Source organism: Triticum aestivum, chromosome 7B (assembly GCF_018294505.1).
Source record: "Triticum aestivum cultivar Chinese Spring chromosome 7B, IWGSC CS RefSeq v2.1, whole genome shotgun sequence".
NCBI classification, from domain to species: domain Eukaryota; kingdom Viridiplantae; phylum Streptophyta; class Magnoliopsida; order Poales; family Poaceae; genus Triticum; species Triticum aestivum.
Window position 1 is genome coordinate 540,244,819 of NC_057813.1, and position 23,295 is coordinate 540,268,113.

At 47.7% G+C, this 23,295-nt stretch overlaps 1 protein-coding gene across 1 annotated transcript; it reads left to right on the plus strand.

The window, feature by feature from the left end:
* Positions 1-10,364: 10,364 nt before the first annotated feature.
* On the plus strand, positions 10,365-11,569 carry LOC123161527 (peroxidase 2-like). Its single transcript, XM_044579342.1, has one exon. The coding sequence runs from the start codon at positions 10,425-10,427 to the stop codon at positions 11,400-11,402; it is 978 nt and encodes a 325-aa protein (XP_044435277.1). The 5' UTR covers positions 10,365-10,424; the 3' UTR covers positions 11,403-11,569.
* The last annotated feature ends 11,726 nt before the right edge of the window (positions 11,570-23,295 follow it).

Genomic DNA, 23,295 nt, shown 5'->3' on the forward strand with positions numbered 1-23,295 from the left:
TCTGTGGTTCAGAGACTTGCAACCTCCATTCCATAGGTGTCCCGAGCACACCAAGCCACTGATTGATTTGTTCAAGGAGAAGGAGTTCCTTCATAAGAGCTAATCCGGACTTATGTAGGGATTTCGATACCCTCGTTGATGGTTCCCCCTCCTGAACTCGGTAGTGTTTTATTATAAGACTACTTTGTGGTCATGCTTGTCTGGAACAACATGTTCACATGTTTGTAGCAGAACCAGCTCATGTTTTGGAGCTTGCTATCGTAGTTCATCTCCCGAGAATCCCGCAACGTCATCTCGTCGATTTGTGTTGCAAACTTTCATTTTTCTTCCTAGACTCGATGAGCCTGGAATATCCTGACACCAACCAGATCTGAATCTCAGGCAGATATGATGGTTGGAACATTTCCCCAAGAACTATAATATTGGTCTCTCGATAACCGGTAAGGTGGATGTCGTGGCCAACACACCCAGCCGGAAGACCTCCTGTTGTAGTATCTTGATTTGAGGAAGTTGGCCACCTCCCCATAGGGATTTCGTAGGATTTACTCCCTAGTTGCCCCTATGGATTTCTGTGTTCCGAAGTCCGACCTTTTTACTTGATGTTCTAGATATCAAACCATATCTATGAATGGGTTACACTAGCACATCAAGGAGAACATTAGAAGCGGAGTGCTAAATGTCTCTCGGTCGATCATCTAGATTTTATTTCCTTGGCCCCGCCAAGGGTGAAATCTGAGAAGGTGTTATCTTCCTTTGCATCTGCATCCTCCATCACCATTCATCATGGTAGTAAGTTGTGTTACCGGACCCTTGACACGGATGTTGGTAAAACCTTGATGATTATGGAATTGCTCAAGTTCTTGAGAGCACGCGCAAGTGCTAGGTTTGATCGTCGGCATTAACTGTATAGCATTCTCAGTTTCCTCGGTTATGCTATAACCATTCCAATAGTGGGATAACTCTCTATTGTTGAGCCTCTCCCCAGTTACTAGAATCATTCCCATCATTTGCATTTTGTTCCCAGTTTGCACCGCCAATGTGCCATTCTACCATGGGTCTCTTCCATTTCCGGTGATAAGCAAATTCATCCATTGCGTTGTCTTCAACAAGGTAATCCACATCATCCAAGTCCTAGTATGCCATTCTACTGACCCCCTCCAAACGATCGCTTGAGAATTGCCTTAGGCTGGTTTAAAGAGTTTCAATGATCTCTGAATCAAAGGTAATTCTTTTTGCCACTTAAGGGGATATATCTACGAGTCACCATCCCTAAGGTGCCTCGTTGTGGTATCATGGCAACTCAACTCCTCGCTACGTTGACAATCGTTTACCACCTTCTTAAGCGTGAAATTGTTGTCTACCTAGTGAACCTTCGTCATCCGTTTCTTTCCACCCCTCTTGATGTGTATCTCGTGTCTCAACCCGAGAGATGGTCCTATGTCTCATTCCGTGAGTTGTTCGATCTTCAAGAAGATCGACCCTTCTAGAGTCTCCTTCTTCCCTCCATGTCATGTTGACAGGATTTCTCAGAGCAGGACTTCAAGACAATGATGGTGTTCAAATCAACGTTCATTTGAAGTGCACCCTGGATCATGAAGATTATACTAGTTTGCGTTTTCCCTTCGTCTTACCCTACCCTTGAATCTCGGGTCGAGATTCTTGTTTAGTGGGGGTGAGTTGTCACATCCCTAGTTCTGGCCTGTCCTATGCCTGCTTCCATCTGAGCATCATGTTTAAATTTTTGAAACCTGAACTGAGGAATTTTGGAAGCCTCAAAACTTAAATAAAAGAAGGGCAAAAACCCTTCAAATCTCATTCATTGCTCCAAAATGCTCTTCTTAAATGTTTGATAATTTTTGGTAAGGGTTCTGGTCCCAACCAAAATATTGAACATTTTTAAGGATTTATTTTTGGGACTTTGAATTTAAATCATTAGCTATTTGAATTTGAATTATATTCATATAATTAGAATATAATTTCAAATACCCCTGAAATATTTTATAAGCTTTTGGAAGAGTCCATCTAGCAATATAAAATATTCAGAGGAGTTTTTGGCATTGTTTGAATTATTTTAAATTCAAAACAGTGGCAAAATAAATTAAATAAAACAAAACAGAAATAAAAGACAGAGGAGAGAAACCTTACCTGGACTTACCTCTGCAGCCCACCAGGCCCACCTGGCCAGCCCAGCCCATCTCCACCCCCCCTGTCGTCTTCCTTCCTGCCAGGAGGACAGACACCGCGACGCTGCCGCGCGCGCCACCTCCTGCTTCCCCTGGCCACCTCCTGCTTCCTCCCCGAGCCCTCTAACGACGCCACGGAGTCGTCCCCGACCGCTATCCCTCTCTCTGCTCGCTCTGGCTCTCTCCCTCTCTCGATTTGGAGCACCACCGAGAGCCACCGGAGGGCGCCGCCGTCGCATCCATAGCCACCGGCCACCCCTCGCCCTTCCGATGAGCTCAGGAGCTCCGTCCCGACCCCATGAAGCTCCACCACGACGCATGCGACGCCGGGTGCCCTGTAGCCACGCCATCACCGCCATCTCCATCGCCACGGCCGGCAATCGCCGCCGTTCAATTCGCCGCCGACAGGACGTCCCCAAGCCCACTTAGCGTCTCGTCCGACTCCCCGTGAGCTCCTCTTCTCTTCCCCTCACTCCGCGCACTTGATTTCATCCCCTAGCTCCATCTTCCACCACGGCCGAAGCTCGCCGCCGCCGTGCCTCGTCGCCGTCGTGGCCAGAGCCACTGGAGCTCCCACCTGAGTGCACCATCGTGCTCAGAACGTCTCCACGAGCCCGTTGCCTGCCGCAGCTCGCCCTCTCATGCCCCCTAGTGGTCGCCCGTGTCTCACCCGAGCTCCGGCGGCCGCAAGCGAGCTTGCCGCCGTCGACTCCGGCCACCCCAGGCCCGGAGACCACGACCATCCGACGCGCCATCGCGCCAGCTCTCCGTAGAGCCAAAGGGCGCACCGAACAGTGCAGTATAGACGAAACCCGAGCCACCCCGGTGCGTCTCCGCCGCGTTTTGGGTCGTCGCCGGTGAAACTCCGGCGACTGCCGACGTGGCACGCTTAATTAGTGTTAATGACCCAACTATTAAACCCACAACCACTGACAGTGGGCCCCCACCCCTGGTCAAACCCCAGTCAGCGCTGGGTTTGACCGGGATTAGGTCCTGTGTCACTGACGTGTGGCCCCCACACGTCAGGTTTGACCCGAGCCAGTCCAGTTGACCTGCTGATGTCATCATGACGTTAGGCTGATGCAGTAATTGTTTTCTGGAGTTTTTAAATAAATCAGAAATGATTTATTAATTTCAGAAAATGCCCTAAACTTCAATAAATCATAGAAAATTAACCGTAACTCCAAATTAAATAAATTATATATGAAAAATTATCAGAAAAATTCAAGGAATCCATCTGTACCATTTTCATGCATGTTAGAACAACTTATCACTACTGTTTAGGACAAATGAATTAAATGGCATTTGAATAATCACATATGGAGTTTGAATTTGAATCTTGTATTCAAACCAACTTCATTTAATCTGTTGCTAGTTGCATTAGCTCAAAACACATTCATATTGCCATGTCATAGCATGCATCATTTTTTGCATTGCATTGATTGTGTTCTTCTTTGTTGCCGGTATCTGTTTCCTCCCGGTAGACGATGTTCCGACGTTGTGATCGTTGACACTGATGAAGACTCAATGTTATCTTCAGAAGTGCCAGGCAAGCAAAACCCCCTTGTTCATTCCGATACAATCCCACTCTCTCCCTCCTGCTCTCTTTTACTGCATTAGGACAACATCGATTCATCTGTTACTTGCTGCGGTAGCTGAACCCCTTTATCCTCTGCATGACCTGTCATTCCACAGTAATTAGATGAAACCCACTAGCATGAGTAGGAGTTGTTTGAGCCCTGATGTGCCTACTCATTCATGCTTGTTTGTCATGCCTGCTACTGCTTAGAGTTGAGTCAGGTCTGATTCATCCGGGATGAATCAGAGGTGTGTGAACATGTCCTACGGTGTGTGAGCTAAGCGTGTGAACACGATTTGGTAAAGGTAGCGGTGAGAGGCCATGTAGGAGTACATGGTGGGTTGTCCCATTGCAGCCGTCCTCAGGAACTGAGTTCTGTGTTTGTGATCCATGATTCAGCTACTACCACGCATTGGGCCCGAAACCAATGGACCCTCTCGGCTTCTTAATCACCCTTGTCCTCTGTCCAGGAGTTGCAAGTAGTTTCTGGTGTTTGTAGTATGCTGGAGGCCGTGCGCAGCGCTGACCGTAGGGGTGGGCTGTGATGCGGTAGGCACGTGGCCGGGTAAACCGGGCGCCCGTTTGGTGTCACGGAACCCTGTTCACATCGTTTGGGGCTGTGAGCGAAACTCCAGCCGGATCTCCTCATGGATGGAACTCGAATAGGCGATAAACCTGGACTAGAGACTCGAGTGTTTAGGCAGGCCGTGGCCGACACCCACGTTGGGCTTCCGCTTGAAGGTTGCCGAGTACATGTCGTGTAAACGGCGGTAAGTGGTGAGAGCGTGTGTGAAGAAGTACACCCCTGCAGGGTTAACATCATCTATTCGAATAGCCGTGTCCACGGAAAAGGACTTCTGGGTTGCTTATATCAGTTCATAGACAAGTGGAAGTGGATACCCTAAAATACGCAAGATAAGCGTGAGTGCTATGGATGGCGTTCTCGTAGGGAGACGGGAGCGGATCCATAGTGGTGTATTGATATGGTGAATATGTGGACTCGTGTGCGCCACCTCAAAAGAGTTACTTGCAGTCGTAGTTCAGGATAGCCACCGAGTCAAAGTTGGCTTGCTGCAGTTAAACCCCACCATCCCTTTGTTGATAATGATGCATATGTAGTTAGTTCTGATGTAAATCTTGCTGGGTACATTTGTACTCACGTTTGCCTATTTTATGTTTTGCAGAGAGACTTCGGTCTCACTAGTAGTTCGCGTGGTCTTCGACGTTTAGCTTGTTACCTCAGCTACGATCTTGTGCCCTCGGCAGGATCTGGTAGATAGTCAGGCTTCTCAGCCTTTTTCAGTTATAGATGTCTGTACCCAGACATGATAGCTTCCGCTTGTGCTTTGACTTGTATGCTCTGATTGTTGGGTCATGAGACCCATGTTTGTAATATCTCGCTCCTCGGAGCCTATTGAATAAATACTTGAGTCGTAGAGTCATGTTGTGATGCCATGTTGTATTTGCACATATCGAGCATATTGTGTGTATGTTATTGAAATGCTTGGTATGTGTGGGATCTGACCATCTAGTTGTTTATCTTTAGTAGCCTCTCTTACGGGGAAATGTCTCCTAGTGTTTCCACCGAGCCATGGTAGCTTGCTACTGCTCCGGAACACTTAGGCTGGCCGGCATGTGTCCTTCTTCGTTCCTGTGTCTGTCCCTTCGGGGAAATGTCACGCGATGAATACCGGAGTCCTGTTAGCCCGCTACAGCCCGGATCACCGGAGTCCTGCTAGCCCAGTGCTACAGCCTGGATTCACTCGCTGATGACCGACACGTTCGATGCTGGGTCATGGATGCCTGTCCCTGTAAGTCTGTGCCACTTTGGGTTTACGACTAGCCATGTCAGCCCAGGCTCCTTATCATATGGATGCTAGCGACACTGTCATATACGTGTGCCAAAAGGCGCAAACGGTCCCGGGCAAAGGTAAGGCGACACCCGTGGGAATACCGTGCGTGAGGCCGCAAAGTGATATGAGGTGTTACATGCTAGATCGATGTGGCATTGAGTCGGGGTCCTGACAACCCCTTTTCAGCGGAGCTTCCAGGCAAGCCCCCCCTTTGATCATCCCGATATCACCCATTCCATTCTCTCATGCTTGCATTAGATTTTGCTACTGTAATTGATTGCTCCTATTCTGATGCATAGCCTGCTTTTGTACCTGCTGTTGTACCTTACTTGCTTATCCTAAACTGCTTAGTATAGGTTGGTTAGTGATCCATCAGTGACCCCCACCTTGTCCTTGTTGCCCATGCTTCATCATCGACGAACAACGTGATCGACGAGCAGAGCCCGACACCTCACATCACATCACGCCCCTTTTTGTTGCTCGACTCTGTAGAGTTACCATCGAGTGCCGAGGGTGGTACCTCATACATCACTCCTGAAGAGATCTCTATAGTGTAGCTATTCGGTCGTAGTCATCGAAGGTGATTCCTCCTTAACCACTTCCTATACGACTTTGTCGTGCAACCCCTCAAGTGTGAACCTCGAGGGTGGTTCCTCTTATGTTCACCTTGATGATTACATCGAGTGGAATCCACCTAGGGTGATTCCTCGGGTTTTCCCCTTGATGTTTGGATACACGGTTACCTTGACTTTACTTGAGACCATTGATGAAGTCGGGTCAGCCCTGAGGGGTACCCGCGAGTTGATGTGAAAGTCGGGCGGGCCCGTAGAGCACCCGCGAGTTTTCCATGTGGCACGGCCGAGCAGTCTGGGCCCTTGCCATAAGTCCACGAGACGGGGCGACGGGGTCACATTATCGTTAGTCTTTGCTCGTTTCTGCGAGCCCCCAATGCACTAATGGTTTGGGTATTTATTCTGAGTTGGCCTTTTTCCTTTACGCACTAACCACCACGCGAGAATAGTTATGGGCCTCGGCGTCGCAGTATCAGCCGAAGCTTTGTCAGACATCCAGGTCAGCAGTGCGGCACGGCTGGGCCGGCACCATCCTGTAGTAGTGGAGCCTGGTCCGCCCTGCTCGCAATGACCCAGAGTGCAACGGGCGATGGGCCCAGACCCCGGAGTGCTTAGGAGGTAGACCGGTGGGGACCTCTCTGCTGAGCCTAGGTAGGCTGCGACGTGTTGATCTTCCGAGGCCGGGCAATGACCCCAGAAAGGTGTGTCCGGCCAGAATGATTGAGCGTGTTGGGTAACTTGGTGCACCCCTACAGGGAAGTTATATATTCAAATACCGTTTCCACGGTAATGGACGTTCAGACTTATATCCTGATCTTATATAACTAGAAATGGATACTTGAGTTATGTGATGGATATGTGGCTCCGAGATTGCTTTCTCGCAGGGAGTCGAGGAAGGATCTCTGGGCGTTGATGCTACAACATGCTTGTTAAATATTAAAATGATACTCACTACTCTTCTACATGCTGCAAGATGCTTGGAGATGCTTGAAGATGCTAGTCTTCGATAGGCTAGGCCTTCCCCCCCCCCCCCCCCCCCCCCCTCTATTCTGGCATTCTGTGGTTTAGTCCACAGATACAAACCTTCCATTTGATACCAATGCATACTTAGTATAGATCTGATGCTTGCGAGTAGTTTGGATGAGTACTCGCGGTTGCTTGGCCACCCCCTTTTTCCCCTTCTTTCTACTTTTCGGCTGTTGCAACCAGATGGTGGATCCTCGGAGTCAGATGCCACCGCCGAAGGATACTACTACGTGGAGACCGCTGAAGATCCCAGGCAGGAGGCCTTGCCTCTTCGATCGTGTTGCTTTTGTGTTAACCTTCTTAAGGCATCCTTGTTTAACTTATGTCTGTGCTCAGATATTGTTGCTTCCGCTCACTCTTGTGTATCGAGCTTGTATTCGAGCCCTCGAGGAACCTGGCTTGTAATATAAAGCTTGTATTATTTTATTTGTGTCTAGAGTTGTGTTTGTGATATCTTCCCGTGAGTCCCTGATCTTGATCATACACATTTGCGTGTATGATTAGTGTACGATTGTATCGGGGGTGCCACACACCAAGTACTACTTTTTGTTAGACAAGGACGCACATGCATCAGCCTCTTCTCTCTACCTTGTAAACGAATCCATAGACTTTATTTCATGTTAGCAAATTAAAAACATTCATATATTCGAAACCATAAGTTAGTATTTGAAATAATTTATATATTTGAACTCTTGATGCCAAGGCCTTTAAAACTAGACAGATCTTGGATACATTTCAAACATATTTAAATTTCAACATTTCACATTTCGTATGTGGAACTAACAAATTTCACTTGAAAAATGTGAAACAAGCAAATAACATATTTTAGAATTGTGAAATAAACAATAATAAAATTGAAAATGTAATATATGATTGTGAAACTAATTATTTGGAAACATGAATAGTGTATTTCAAAACTGTGAAAATGTGCCATTTCACAAACATACAGTTAAAATGATGCGATTTTTGTGAACCGAACCAACAACATATTTCTGAATTGTGAAATAATAACTACAGAAAGTCAAATTGTAATTATGATTGTCAAACTGATTATTTGAAAATGTGACGAAATTTGTTTCATATTTTCCAATAATCATTTCACCAATGATACATTATAATTTCACTTTCTCTTGTTGCTATTTCACAATTCAAAAATTACATTTCACTTTCCAACAGTTCGTCACAAAAATCACATACATTTCAGTTACACATTTTCAAAATAAAGTTGTTACACATTTCCAAATAATCAGTTTCACAAGACATTTCAGTTTCAATTTTTTCACATTCAAAGCCGATATTTCACTTCCATTGTCTTGTTTCACAAAGATCACATTTTTTAAGTGAAAATAAGTTTGTTTCACATACGAAATGTGAAACACTAAAATTTAAACGTGTTTGAAATATATCCAAAATTGATTTACTTCTAAAGGTCTTGGCACCAGGAGTTCAAATATTTACATAATTTCAAAGACAAACTTAGGTTTTAAAAGATACAAATGTTTTTAATTGTTGAAGATGAAAAGAAAGTCCATTGATTTGTTTGCAAGGGAGAGAGAGAAAACAAATGCATGCATCTGTGAGAGAAGAGAGAGATAGTTGTCACACCATGCTGGCATGTAAAGACAAATGATATGGGCCAACAGTTCTATTAGACCTAGTGTTCATTTTATATAGCAAAAGGGGACAAATAATTGTTTTTAGCAGACCGAATCTTAAAGTAGCTATTAAATGATGAAATTATTGCCGGTACACGCCGGAACCGCTCAAAATGACTTTCGCTTCTGCCCCCATCGAGCGGACGACGAGGCTCGCGCAGACTTCGGCCGATCGGCCCTCAGGAAACGTTTCCCTTTTTAGATTTGCTTAGAGCATGGTTAATAATACAACCAACGGTCAGCTATAAGAAGTTGCCATGCTATCTATAGTCAATCTCTTAGCCGGCATGTTACAATAGTAAGTTTTAAATATGTGCTAGTTTATTAATAGTTGGCCCACGTTACATCTTTACAAAGCGTTTTGGGTCTCGTGTTGCAGCTGACTACTAACCAAGAGTCGGCTTCTCTTCTCTCTCCTCTTTTCTCTCGTCCAACTAAGCAAATATAATTTGAGAAAAGTATACTTTTCGTCCCTCAATTCCTCGCGAAGTCTAGATTTAGTCTCTCAACTCCAAAACCGGACAACTTACACCCCAAACTCTTGAAACCGGACAAATTTAGTCCATTGTCTGCGCAAACCCAGCATCGCTGCTGACTTAGCATGGTTTTGATATGTCTTTGTCCATGTGGCAGTATTTCTCTCTCCTATCTTCTTCCTTCTCATATTGGCTTATTGAGGTATTTCATCCAACACCTTGCATGCACGGTGTCCCACGGCCAGGCCACGGAGGATGCAGGCAAGCCACTCACGCGGTGGCGCTACCTTGTGCTTGTCCTCGACTTCCTTATAACCTGCTTATGTCACCCTATTATACTTGCTCTTAATCCATGAATCCGGCCACAAAGAACATTCAAGCCAGCAAGTTTTTTTTGTTGTTGGCTGTACAAAAGTCAACTGATCCCCTTGTGATATAGGCAGTTGTTGGAGTTTTCTTTAAAAGAGTCCAACTTGTATTTCCATGCAATCGACTCACCATGTGCTGGAAGCATATATAGTCGATAAGCAAATCAATATTTTTTTCGAGAAAGAGCAAATCAATAATTTGATTGGAAGCCAAAAACCATATGCGCATGCATGAGGCAAAAGACAGCCCACTGCCATGCATGTTTACGAATGAACGTCGTGACCTGTCAGGCACACGGAACACGAACGAACATTCCCATCACAATTATCACGGAAGTTAAGCTCGTATTTAATCACAATTATAATGGTGCCAACAATATCAATGTACAATCATACACTCACACCTCGCTGGCCACAACATGCGTATACCTCATCAAGACATTTCAGTGAACGAACGAAGAGAACATCTACCACAATCAGACTCCGGCAGCCGCCATGTTCCATGCATACCAGCTAAATCACAACATGCCGGTCAATTATCGACCCAATGTCGTCGATTAATCATCTGATGAGACAAGCTATCCAATGTCCTCGATGCACGTATAAATAGCCCTACCTTACGAGCAACATCTCATCAGCTTCTCATCACCTTTCTCGATATCGATTAGTACATAAAAGGCTGATAAATTAGTTTCAGGAGCTTGAGGCAACAATGGCCGCCGCCTGGCTTAAGCTCTCTGTCGCGCTGACATGCGCATTGCTCTTATCGTCGTCGGCGTGCCATGGCCTGCAGGTGGGCTACTACAAGAAGACGTGCCCCCGCGTGGAGGCCATCGTGAGGGACGAGGTGAAGCGCTTCGTCTACAAGAACGCCGGCATCGGCGCCGGCCTCATCCGCATGTTCTTCCACGACTGCTTCGTCCAGGGGTGCGACGCCTCCGTCCTCCTCGACCCCACGCCGGCCAACCCGCAGCCGGAGAAGCTGAGCCCTCCCAACTTCCCCAGCCTCCGGGGCTTTGAGGTCATCGACGCCGCCAAGGACGCCGTCGAGAAGGTGTGCCCCGGCGTCGTCTCCTGCGCCGACATCGTCGCCTTCGCCGGCCGTGACGCCGCCTACTTCCTCAGCCGGATGACGATGAAGATCAACATGCCGGCCGGCCGCCTCGACGGCCGCGTCTCCAACTCCACGGAGGCCCTCGACAACCTGCCGCCTCCGGTCTTCAACCTGGACCAGCTCATCGCCAGCTTCGCCGCCAAGGGCCTCACCGCGGAGGACATGGTCGTCCTCTCTGGCGCCCACACCATCGGCGTGTCCCACTGCTCGTCCTTCGTCTCCGATCGCCTCGCCGTCCCCTCCGACATCAACACCGGCTTCGCCAACGTGCTGAGGAGGCAATGCCCCGCCAGCCCAAGCCCGGCCAACGACCCCACGGTGAACCAGGACGTGGTGACCCCCAACGCGCTCGACAACCAGTACTACAAGAACGTCCTGGCGCACAAGGTGCTCTTCACGTCGGATGCCGCCCTCCTTGCCACGCCGGCGACGACCCAGATGGTGCGCGACAGCGCCAACATTCCCGGTCAGTGGGAGGCCAAGTTTAACAAGGCCATGGTCAAGATGGGAGCCATCGAAGTGAAGACCGGTTACCAGGGAGAGATCAGGAGGAACTGCAGGGTCGTCAACCACTAAACCAACGAATCATCATGCGTCTCATTTTGTTTTGCGGTCCTTGGTTTTTGCACTGGCGGCGTCACCTACTTGTGATTGTGAGTGACCTCGGTCGAATTTCACGCATGTAATTCGTTTGTGAGGCTTCGTTTGTTGTTTCAACTCTTCACAATTCTTTGGCTGGTTTATTGGTGCTACAGTTGTTCTTTTTCTTTTTTTGGCAAATCAAACAGATGTATATAAATCAATCAGCGAGATTACAATCTTGCTGCAAGACACCATCAGCGAGATTACAATCTCAGCTATACAAAAAATGCCTGAATACGCACGAGTGCGTGTACCATATCTTATAGAAGAGGGGCGGGGGTATAGAACCCAAACCACCGTCGATGTTACAGAGTGTCAACCACCACAACATCGACAAGAATCCACACTCTACACTAAGTTTACAACGTGGATCATTCGCGCCTCGCACACATCGACAACATCTCAAACAACGCATCTAGATCTCCCTTGAACAAATGCGCCTGCCGCCACGCTCTACCCTCGACCACGGCCCTCGTGACAACTACCTCTAAAGACGGAGAAGCACCATCGAAGACTACTGCATTCTTATGCTTCCAAAGCTCCCAAATCACGAGAGTGAAGATTGCCTGTAGTTCCTTCGGCTTGTTCACCCCTGCCATTCTTGTCACGCACCATTCCTTTAGGGTATCTCGTGCCGTAGGCGTCCACACCTGCTTTCCCATGGCCGAACAAAGCGTTCTCCACACCATTCTTGCGAACACGCGTGTCAATAAAATACGATCGATGGTTTCTTCTTCTTGGTCACAGAAAGGGATAGACCGCGCCGAGCGAGACGGACAGACGTCCAACACCTGTTTCTCATTGCTAGCCAATTGAAGAAACGACATTGCAGTGGGGCTCTAGACTTCAGTGTGAAATCCGCTATTGGCACATGTTGGAAATATGCCCTAGAGGCAATAATAAAAGGATTATTATTATATTTCCTTGTTCATGATAATTGTCTTTTATTCATGCTACAATTGTATTATCCGGAAACCGTAATACACGTGTGAATACATAGACCACAATACGTTCCTACTAAGCCTCTAGTTGACTAGCTCGTTGGCCAACAGATAGTCATGGTTTCCTGATTATGGACATTAGATATCATTGACAACGGGATCACGTCATTAGGAGAATGACGTGATGGACAAGACTCAATCCTAAGCATAGCACAAGATCGTGTAGTTCGTTTTGCTAGAGCTTTTCCAATGTCAAGTATCTCTTCCTTAGATCATGAGATCGTGTAACTCCCGGATACCGTAGGAGTGCTTTGGGTGTACCAAACGTCACAACATAACTGGGTGACTATAAAGGTGCGCTACAGGTATCTCCGAAAGTGTCTGTTGGGTTGACATGGATCGAGACTGGGATTTGTCACTCCGTATGACGGAGAGGTATCTCTGGGCCCACTCGGTAATGCATCATCATAATGAGCTCAAAGTGACCAAGTGTCTGGTCACGGGACCATGCATTACGGTACGAGTAAAGTGACTTGCCGGTAACGAGACTGAACGAGGTATTGGGATACCGACGATCGAGTCTCGGGCAAGTAACATACCGTCTGACAGAGGGAATAGTATACGGGGTTGCATGAACCCTCGACATCGTGGTTCATCCGATGAGATCATCGAGGAGTATGTGGGAACCAACATGTGTATCCATATCCCACTATTGGTTATTGACGGTGAGCCGTCTCGGTCATGTCTGCATGTCTCCCGAACCCGTAGGGTCTACACACTTAAGGTTCGGTGACGCTAGGGTTGTATGAATATGAGTATGCAGCATACAGAATGTTGTTAGGAGTCCCGGATGAGATCCCGGACGTCACGAGGAGTTTCGGAATGGTCCGGAGGTAAAGAAAACTATATAGGAAGTGATGTTTCGGCCATCGGGAAAGTTTCGGGGTCACCCGGTATTGTACCGGGACCACCGGAAGGGTCCCGGGGGTCCACCGGGTGGGGCCACCCATCCCGGAGGGCCTCAAGGGCCGAAGTGGGGAGGGAACCAGCCCATAGTGGGCTGGTGCGCCCCCCTTGGCCCACCCCCTGCGCCTAGGGTTGAAACCCTAGGGTGGGGGGCGCCCCACTTGGCTTGGGGGGTACTCCACCCCCCTTGGCCGCCGCCCCCTTGGGAGATTGGATCTTCCAGGGCCGGCACCCCCCCTGGGGCCTATATAAAGGTAGGGGGAGGGGGCAGCCGCACCCTGAAGTTCTGGCGCCTCCCTCCCCCTGCTACACCTCTTCCTCCTCCGTCACGTGCTTGGCGAAGCCCTGCCGGAGTGCTGCTGTTCCACCATCACCACGCCGTTGTGCTGCTGCTGGAGCTTTCATCATCAACCTCTCCTTCCCCCTTGCTGGATCAAGACGGAGGAGACGTCACGCTGACCGTACGTGTGTTGAACGCGGAGGTGCCGTCCGTTCGGCACTAGGATCTTCGGTGATAGGATCACGACGAGAACGACTACTTCAACCCCGTTCTTTCTGAACGCTTCCGCGCGATCTACAAAGTGGTATGTAGATGCAATCTCTCTCCCATGACTCGTTGCTTAGATGAACTCATAGATGGATCTTGGTGAAATCGTAGGAAAAAAATTTAATTTTCTGCAACGTTCCCCAACAGTGGCATCATGAGCTAGGTCTATGTGTAGTTCTCTATTGCACGAGTAGAACACAATCTTGTTGTGGGCGTAGATCTTGTCAACTTGCTTGCCGCTACTAGTCTTATCTTGCTTCAGCGGTATTGTGGGATGAAGCGGCCCGGACCAACCTTACACGTACGCTTACGTGAGACCGGTTCCACCGACTGACATGCACTAGTTGCATAAGGTGGCTGGCGGGTGTCTGTCTCTCCCACTTTAGTTGGAGCGGATTCGACGAAAAGGGTCCTTATGAAGGGTAAATAGAAGTTGACAAGATCACGTTGTGGTTATTCGTAGGTAAGAAAACGTTCTTGCTAGAACCCAATTGCAGCCACGTAAAAGATGCAACAACAATTAGAGGACGTCTAACTTGTTTTTGCAGCAATTGTCATGTGATGTGATATGGCCAGAAGTTGTGATGAATGATGAATGACATATTGTAATGTATGAGATCATGTTCATGTAATAGGAATCACGACTTGCATGTCGATGAGTATGACAACCGGCAGGAGCCATAGGAGTTGTCTTTATTTTTGTATGACCTGCGTGTCATTGAAGAACGCCATGTAAATTACTTTACTTTATTGCTAAACGCGTTAGCCATAGAAGTAGAAGTAGTCGTTGGTGTGACAACTTCATGAAGACACAATGATGAAGATCATGATGATGGAGATCATGGTGTTATGCCGGTGACGAAGATGATCATGGAGCCCCGAAGATGGAGATCGAAGGAGCTATATGATATTGGCCATATCATGTCACTACTATATAATTGCATGTGATGTTTATTATGTTTTATGCATCTTGTTTACTTAGAACGACGGTAGTAAATAAGATGATCCCTTATAAAAATTTCAAGAAAGTGTTCCCCCTAACTGTGCACCGTTGCTAAAGTTCGTCGTTTCGAAGCACCACGTGATGATCGGGTGTGATAGATCCTTACGTTAACATACAACGGGTGTAAGACAGATTTACACACGCAGGAACACTTAGGGTTAACTTGACGAGCCTAGCATGTACAGACATGGCCTCGAAACACAAGAGACCGAAAGGTCGAACATGAGTCGTATAGAAGATACGATCAACATGGAGATGTTCACCGATGATGACTAGTCCGTCTCACGTGATGATCGGACACGGCCTAGTCGACTCGGATCGTGTAACACTTAGATGACTAGAGGGATGTCTAATCTGAGTGGGAGTTCATTAAATAATTTGATTAGATGAACTTAATTATCATGAACTTAGTTTAAAACTTTTGCAAAATATGTCTTGTAGATCAAATGGCCAACGCTCACGTCAACATGAACTTCAACGCGTTCCTAGAGAAAACCAAGCTGAAAGATGATGGCAGCAACTATTCGGACTGGGTCCGGAACCTGAGGATCATCCTCATAGCAGCCAAGAAAGATTGTGTCCTAGATGCACCGCTAGGTGAAGCACCCATCCCAGAGAACCAAGACGTTATGAACACTTGGCAATCACGTGCTGATGATTACTCCCTCGTTCAGTGCGGCATGCTTTACAGCTTAGAACCGGGGCTCCAAAAGCATTTTGAGAAGCGCGGAGCATATGAGATGTTCGAGGAGCTGAAAATGGTTTTCCAAGCTCATGCCCGGGTCGAGAGATATGAAGTCTCCGACAAGTTCTATAGTTGTAAGATGAAGGAAAACAGTTATGTCAGTGAGCACATACTCAAAATGTCTGGGTTGCACAACCGCCTGTCCCAGTTGGAGATCAACCTCCCGGACGAGGCGGTCATTGACAGAATCCTTCAGTCGCTCCCACCAAGCTACAAGAGCTTTGTGCTGAACTACAATATGCAGGGGATGGTGAAGACTATTCCTGAAGTATTCTCAATGTTGAAGTCAGCAAAGGTTGAAATCAAGAAAGAACATCAAGTGTTGATGGTCAATAAGACCACTAAGTTCAAGAAGGGCAAGGGTAAGAAGAACTTCAAGAAGGACGGCAAAGATGTTGCCGCGCCCGGTAAGCCAGCTGCCGGGAAGAAGTCAAAGAATGGACCCAAGCCTGAGACTGAGTGCTTTTATTGCAAGGGGAAGGGTCACTGGAAGCGGAACTGCCCCAAATACTTAGCGGACAAGAAGGTCGGCAACACTAAAGGTATATTTGATATACATGTAATTGATGTGTACCTTACCAGTACTCGTAGTAACTCCTGGGTATTTGATACCGGTGCCGTTTCTCACATTTGTAACTCACAGCAGGAGCTGCGGAATAAGCGGAGACTGGTAAAGGACGAGGTGACGATGCGCGTCGGGAATGGTTCCAAGGTCGATGTGATCGCCGTCGGCACGCTACCTCTACATTTACCAACGGGATTAGTTTTAAACCTCAATAATTGTTATTTAGTGCCAAGTTTGAGCATGAACATTGTATCTGGATCTCGTTTGATATGAGATGGCTACTCATTTAAATCCGAGAATAATGGTTGTTCTATTTATATGAGAGATATGTTTTATGGTCATGCCCCGATGGTCAATGGTTTATTCTTAATGAATCTCGAGCGTAATGTTACACATATTCATAGTATGAATACCAAAAGATGTAAAGTTGATAACGATAGTCCCACATACTTGTGGCACTGCTGCCTTGGTCACATAGGTGTCAAGCGCATGAAGAAGCTCCATACTGATGGACTTTTAGAGTCTCTCGATTATGAATCATTTGACACGTGCGAACCATGCCTCATGGGTAAAATGACTAAGACTCCATTCTCCGGAACAATGGAGCGAGCAACCAACTTATTGGAGATCATACATACGGATGTGTGCGGTCCAATGAGCGTTGAGGCTCGCGGAGGATATCGTTATGTTCTCACTCTCACTGATGACTTGAGTAGATATGGGTACGTCTACTTGATGAAACACAAGTCTGAGACCTTTGAAAAGTTCAAGGAATTTCATAATGAAATAGAGAATCAACGTGACCGAAAGATAAAGTTCTTATGATCGGATCGTGGAGGAGAATATTTAAGTCACGAATTTGGTACACACTTAAGAAAATGTGGAATCGTTTCACAACTCACGCCGCCTGGAACACCTCAGCGTAACGGTGTGTCCGAACGTCGTAATCGCACTCTATTGGATATGGTGCGATCTATGATGTCTCTTACCGATTTACCGCTATCATTTTGGGGATACGCTCTAGAGACAGCTACATTCACTTTAAATAGGGCTCTGTCTAAATCCGTTGAGATGACACCGTATGAATTATGGTTTGGGAAGAAACCTAAGCTATAGTTTCTAAAAGTTTGGGGATGCGATGCTTATGTCAAGAAACTTCAACCTGAAAAGCTCGAACCCAAATCGGAAAAATGCGTCTTCATAGGATACCCCAAAGAAACCATTGGGTATACCTTCTACCTTAGATCCGAAGGCAAGATCTTTGTTGCCAAGAACGGATCCTTTCTGGAAAAATAATTTCTCTCGAAAGGAGTAAGTGGGAGGAAAGTAGAACTCGATGAAGTACTACCTCTTGAACCGGAAAGTAGTGCAGCTCAGGAAAATGTTCATGTGGTGCCTACACCGACTGGAGAGGAAATTCATGATGATGATCAAGGTACTTCGGATCAAGTTGCTACTGAACTTCGTAGGTCCACAAGGACACGTTCCACACCAGAGTGGTATGGCAACCCTGTCCTGGAAATCATGTTGTTAGACAACGGTGAACCTTCAAACTATGAAGAAGCGATGGCGGGCCCAGATTCCAACAAATGGCTTGAAGCCATGCAATCCGAGATAGAATCCATGTATGAAAACAAAGTATGGACTTTGACTGACTTGCCCGATGATCGGCGAGCGATAGAAAACAAATGGATCTTTAAGAAGAAGACGGACGCGGATGGTAATATCACCATCTATAAAGCTCGACTTGTCACTAAGGGTTATCGGCAAGTTCAAGGGATTGACTACGATGAGACTTTCTCTCCCGTAGCGAAGCTTAAGTCCGTCTGAATCATGTTAGCAATTGCCGCATACTATGATTATGAGATATGGCAGATGGACGTCAAAACGGCATTCCTTAACGGGCATCTTAAGGAAGAACTGTATATGATGCAGCCGGAGGGTTTTGTCGATCCTAAGAATGCTAAGAAAGTATGCAAGCTCCAGCGATCCATTTATGGGCTGGTGCAAGCATCTCGGAGTTGGAACATTCGCTTTGATGAGATGATCAAAGCGTTTGGGTTTACGCAGACTTATGGAGAAGCATGCGTTTACAAGAAAGTGAGTGGGAGCTCTGTAGCATTTCTCATATTATATGTAGATGACATACTTTTGATGGGAAATGATATAGAATTCTTGGACAGCATTAAGGCCTACTTGAATAAGTGTTTTTCAATGAAGGACCTTGGAGAAGCTGCTTATATATTAGGCATCAAGATCTATAGGGATAGATCGAGACGCCTCATAGGTCTTTCACAAAGCACATACCTTGATAAGATTTTGAAGAAGTTCAAAATGGATCAGTCCAAGAAAGGGTTCTTGCCTGTACTGCAAGGTGTGAGATTGAGCTCGGCTCAATGCCCGACCACGGCAAAAGATAAAGAAGAGATGAGCGTCATCCCCTATGCCTCAGCCATAGGATCTATTATGTATGCCATGTTGTGTACCAGACCTGATGTAAACCTTGCCATGAGTTTGGTAGGAAGGTACCAAAGTAAACCCGGCAAGGAACACTGGACAGCGGTCAAGAATATCCTGAAGTACCTGAAAAGGACAAAGGACATGTTTCTCGTTTATGGAGGTGACGAAGAGCTCGTGGTAAAGGGTTACGTCGACGCTAGCTTCGACACAGATCTGGATGACTCTAAGTCACAAACCGGATACGTGTATATGTTGAATGGTGGAGCAGTAAGCTGGTGCAGCTGCAAGCAGAGCGTCGTGGCAGGATCTACATGTGAAGCAGAGTACATGGCAGCCTCGGAGGCAGCGCATGAAGCAATATGGGTGAAGGAGTTCATCACCGACCTAGGAGCCATACCTAATGCGTCGGGGCCGATCAAACTCTTCTGTGACAACACTGGAGCTATTGCCCTTGCCAAGGAGCCCAGGTTTCACAAGAAGACCAGGCACATCAAGTGTCGTTTCAACTCCATCCGTGAAAATGTTCAAGATGGAGACATAGATATTTGCAAAGTACATACAGATCTGAATGTCGCAGATCCGTTGACTAAACCTCTCTCGCGAGCAAAACATGATCAGCACCAGAACTCTATGGGTGTTCGATTCATCACAATGTAACTAGATTATTGACTCTAGTGCAAGTGGGAGACTGTTGGAAATATGCCCTAGAGGCAATAATAAAAAGATTATTATTATATTTCCTTGTTCATGATAATTGTCTTTTATTCATGCTACAATTGTATTATCTGGAAATCGTAATACACGTGTGAATACATAGACCACAATACATCCCTAGTAAGCCTCTAGTTGACTAGCTCGTTGGTCAATAGATAGTCATGGTTTCCTGACTATGGACATTAGATGTCATTGACAACGGGATCACGTCATTAGGAGAATGACGTGATGGACATGACCCAATCCTAAGCATAGCACAAGATCGTGTAGTTCGTTTTGCTAGAGCTTTTCCAATGTCAAGTATCTCTTCCTTAGACCATGAGATCGTGTAACTCCCGGATACCGTAGGAGTGCTTTGGGTGTACCAAACGTCACAACGTAACTGGGTGACTATAAAGGTGCGCTACAGGTATCTCCGAAAGTGTCTGTTGGGTTGACACAGATCGAGACTGGGATTTGTCACTCCGTATGACGGAGAGGTATCTCTGGGCCCACTCGGTAATGCATCATCATAATGAGCTCAAAGTGACCAAGTGTCTGGTCACGGGATCATGCATTACGGTACGAGTAAAGTGACTTGCCGGTAACGAGACTGAACGAGGTATTGGGATACCGACGATCGAGTCTCGGGCAAGTAACATACCGTCTGACAAAGGGAATAGTATACGGGGTTGCATGAACCCTCGACATCGTGGTTCATCCGATGGGATCATCGAGGAGTATGTGGGAACCAACATGGGTATCCAGATCCCGATGTTGGTTATTGACCGGAGAGCCCTCTCGGTCATGTCTGCATGTCTTCCGAACCCGTAGGGTCTACACACTTAAGGTTCGGTGATGCTAGGGTTGTATGAATATGAGTATGCAGCATACCGAATGTTGTTCGGAGTCCCGGATGAGATCCCGGACGTCACGAGGAGTTCCGGAATGGTCCGGAGGTAAAGAAAACTATATAGGAAGTGATGTTTCGGCCATCGGGAAAGTTTCGGGGTCACCCGGTATTGTACCGGGACCACCGGAAGGGTCCCGGGGGTCCACCGGGTGGGTCCACCCATCCCGGAGGGCCTCAAGGGCCGAAGTGGGGAGGGAACCAGCCCATAGTGGGCTGGTGCGCCCCCCTTGGCCCACCCCCTGCGCCTAGGGTTGAAACCCTAGGGTGGGGGGGGGGGCGCCCCACTTGGCTTGGGGGGTACTCCACCCCCCTTGGCCGCCGCCCCCTTGGGAGATTGGATCTCCCAGGGCCGGCGCCCCCCCTGGGGCCTATATAAAGGGAGGGGGAGGGGGCAGCCGCACCCTGAAGTTCTGGCGCCTCCCTCCCCCTGCTACACCTCTTCCTCCTCCGTCACGTGCTTGGCGAAGCCCTGCCGGAGTGCTGTTGTTCCACCATCACCACGCCGTTGTGCTGCTGCTGGAGCTTTCATCATCAACCTATCCTTCCCCCTTGCTGGATCAAGACGGAGGAGACGTCACGCTGACCGTACATGTGTTGAACGCGGCGGTGCCGTCCGTTCGGCGCTAGGATCTCCGGTGATAGGATCACGACGAGAACGACTACTTCAACCCCGTTCTTTTTGAACGCTTCCACGCGATCTACAAAGTGGTATGTAGATGCAATCTCTCTCCCATGACTCGTTGCTTAGATGAACTCATAGATGGATCTTGGTGAAACCATAGGAAAAAAAATTAATTTTCTGCAACGTTCCCCAACAGCACCATCTCCCATCCGGCAAACATGGCGGCGTAGGTGGAGCGAACCTAAAACTGCCCATTAGTTTCCCACGACCAAGTGACGGAATCCGCGACACCTTCCTGGAGCGAATCTACCCCAACCGCTGCCAAAGCTCCAAGTACTCCATAAGTGATGCAAACGCCATGTTGGTTGGGGGGGGGGGGGGACGTCTTGCACCCAGGTGCCGAGTGTGATTGCCTTGCGAAACATGCGCGTCGCCCTGGCACGTGGTGAGATCTGAGCGTGGAGCACCGGTGCAAACTCCTGCATCCGCATCCCATCCAACCATAGGTCCTCCCACAACAAAGTATCCTTGCCATCTCCTACCGTGGCCCTAGTGGCCACCGCCAACAGAGCCTGAGAATATCTAGGCACAACAATATCAAACTCCTTCCACGGTCTTCTCTGGTCACTCGTCATAACCATGCTCATCGGGTTTGCATCGCTATGTTTAGCCATCTAAAGCTTGGGATCCCTAGGCCTCCTATCCACTTCGGTAAGCACACATCCTCCCAAGCCACGGAACAGTTTCCGCCATTCGCTTGAGCCTTGACACACCACAGGAAGCCTCTTATTATCTTGTTCATGTCTACAATAGTCTTCATGGGGAGGTCAAGTGCCAACATTGCATGTAGGGGGGCCGAGAATAATACCGAGAGGATCATAATCAATCGACCGCTCTTCGGTAAGGTGATGCCTTCCAAGTGGGCAAGTGGTTTGCCAAGTGCTCGACCAATCCACGTAACTGAGCCGGCGAGGGCTTCTTGAGGCAAAGCGGCAGTCCCAGATATCTGCAAGGGAAAGACCCAATACAACAGCCCAAGATGCTCTCTTTACGTGTCGTCTGCACCTCCGAGCATCGAATTGGCATAGTCGAGGTTTTCTGGTAGTTGACACGTAGCACGGATGTTGTGTCGTACATCTACATGATCCTTGTTGTAGCCCTTAGTTCGATATCCACTGGTTTAATGAATATGATCACATCATCTGCAAAGATTGACATCTGATGGCTAAGACCCACTCGAGCCAGCGGTGCTAGGATCTCCCACTGTGAGTCCAACATGAACATACGTTGTAGAGGCTCCATAATGAGAATAAAGAGCATCCGTGATAGTGGTCCGCCCTGCCGAAGGCCACAATAATTATATATCGAGGCTCCCAGAACGCCATTCACCATGATCCGCGTGGTCGCGGTAGCGAGAAGCCCCGATATAGAAGAATCCACTGTGCGCCGAACCCCATGGTCCGAAGAACCTCCAGAAGGAAAGGATTGTACCGTATCAAAAGCTTTCGAGATATCCACTTTTAGCATGATTGTCGGCTGTTTCAGTGCGTGCAGACTCCGAGCCGTGCACTGGGCTAGCATGAAGTTGTTGTGTAGAGACCTCCCCTTCACAAATGCACTCTGATGTAGTCCCACCAGGCGTAGGAGGTCCTCGGTTAGGCGGCAAGCTAGCACCTTGTCAAATATTTTGACCGCCCCATGCACCAAGCTAACTGGTCTATAGTTCCTCAGCTCCTCTGTCGCATCATGTTTAGGTAGCAGCGTGACAAGTGCTTAGTTGATTGACGCCAACCCTCGCATGTCGCTGCGGTAGAAGGAGGACATAGCCTCCATGAAGTCGTCCTGAATAATGTTCCAGCACACCACATAAAATTTGGTCGTAAAACCGTCTGGCCCTGGCGCCTTGTCCAAAGGCGTGGACTTGATCACTTTTATCACTTCCTCCGCGGTGAAGGGCTCCTCAAGGTGCAGCAGGTCTAGGGATGGTAGGTTAAGCACCTCAAGGTTCAGCACGTGCTCTCGAGCCGGAGCAGAACCAAAGAGAGCCCCATAATATTCATCCACCACTTCTGCAATCCTATCCCGACTGCCGATGATTTCATTATTGTGCCGTAGTGGCATGATGATGTTTTTCCGTTGCCTGTGTTTGGCGTGCCGATGAAAGAATTTCGTGTCCGTGTCCCCTTCCTTCGATTTTAGTAGCCTTGAACGTTGTCTTGCTATGGACCTATCAAGGGATGAGAGGTCTAGCAATTTCTTCTTGAGAAGCTTACGAAGCTCAAATTCCGCCGGACTCAGTTCCTTGGACTCCATAGCCACGTCGAAGCGGAGAATCAATTCAAGCGCGATTGCAATCTACTGCGTGCGAATAT

Bases quoted from the DNA above. Each gene is read 5' to 3' on its own strand.
- LOC123161527 (XM_044579342.1), top strand. From the start codon at position 10,425: ATGGCCGCCGCCTGGCTTAAGCTCTCTGTCGCGCTGACATGCGCATTG.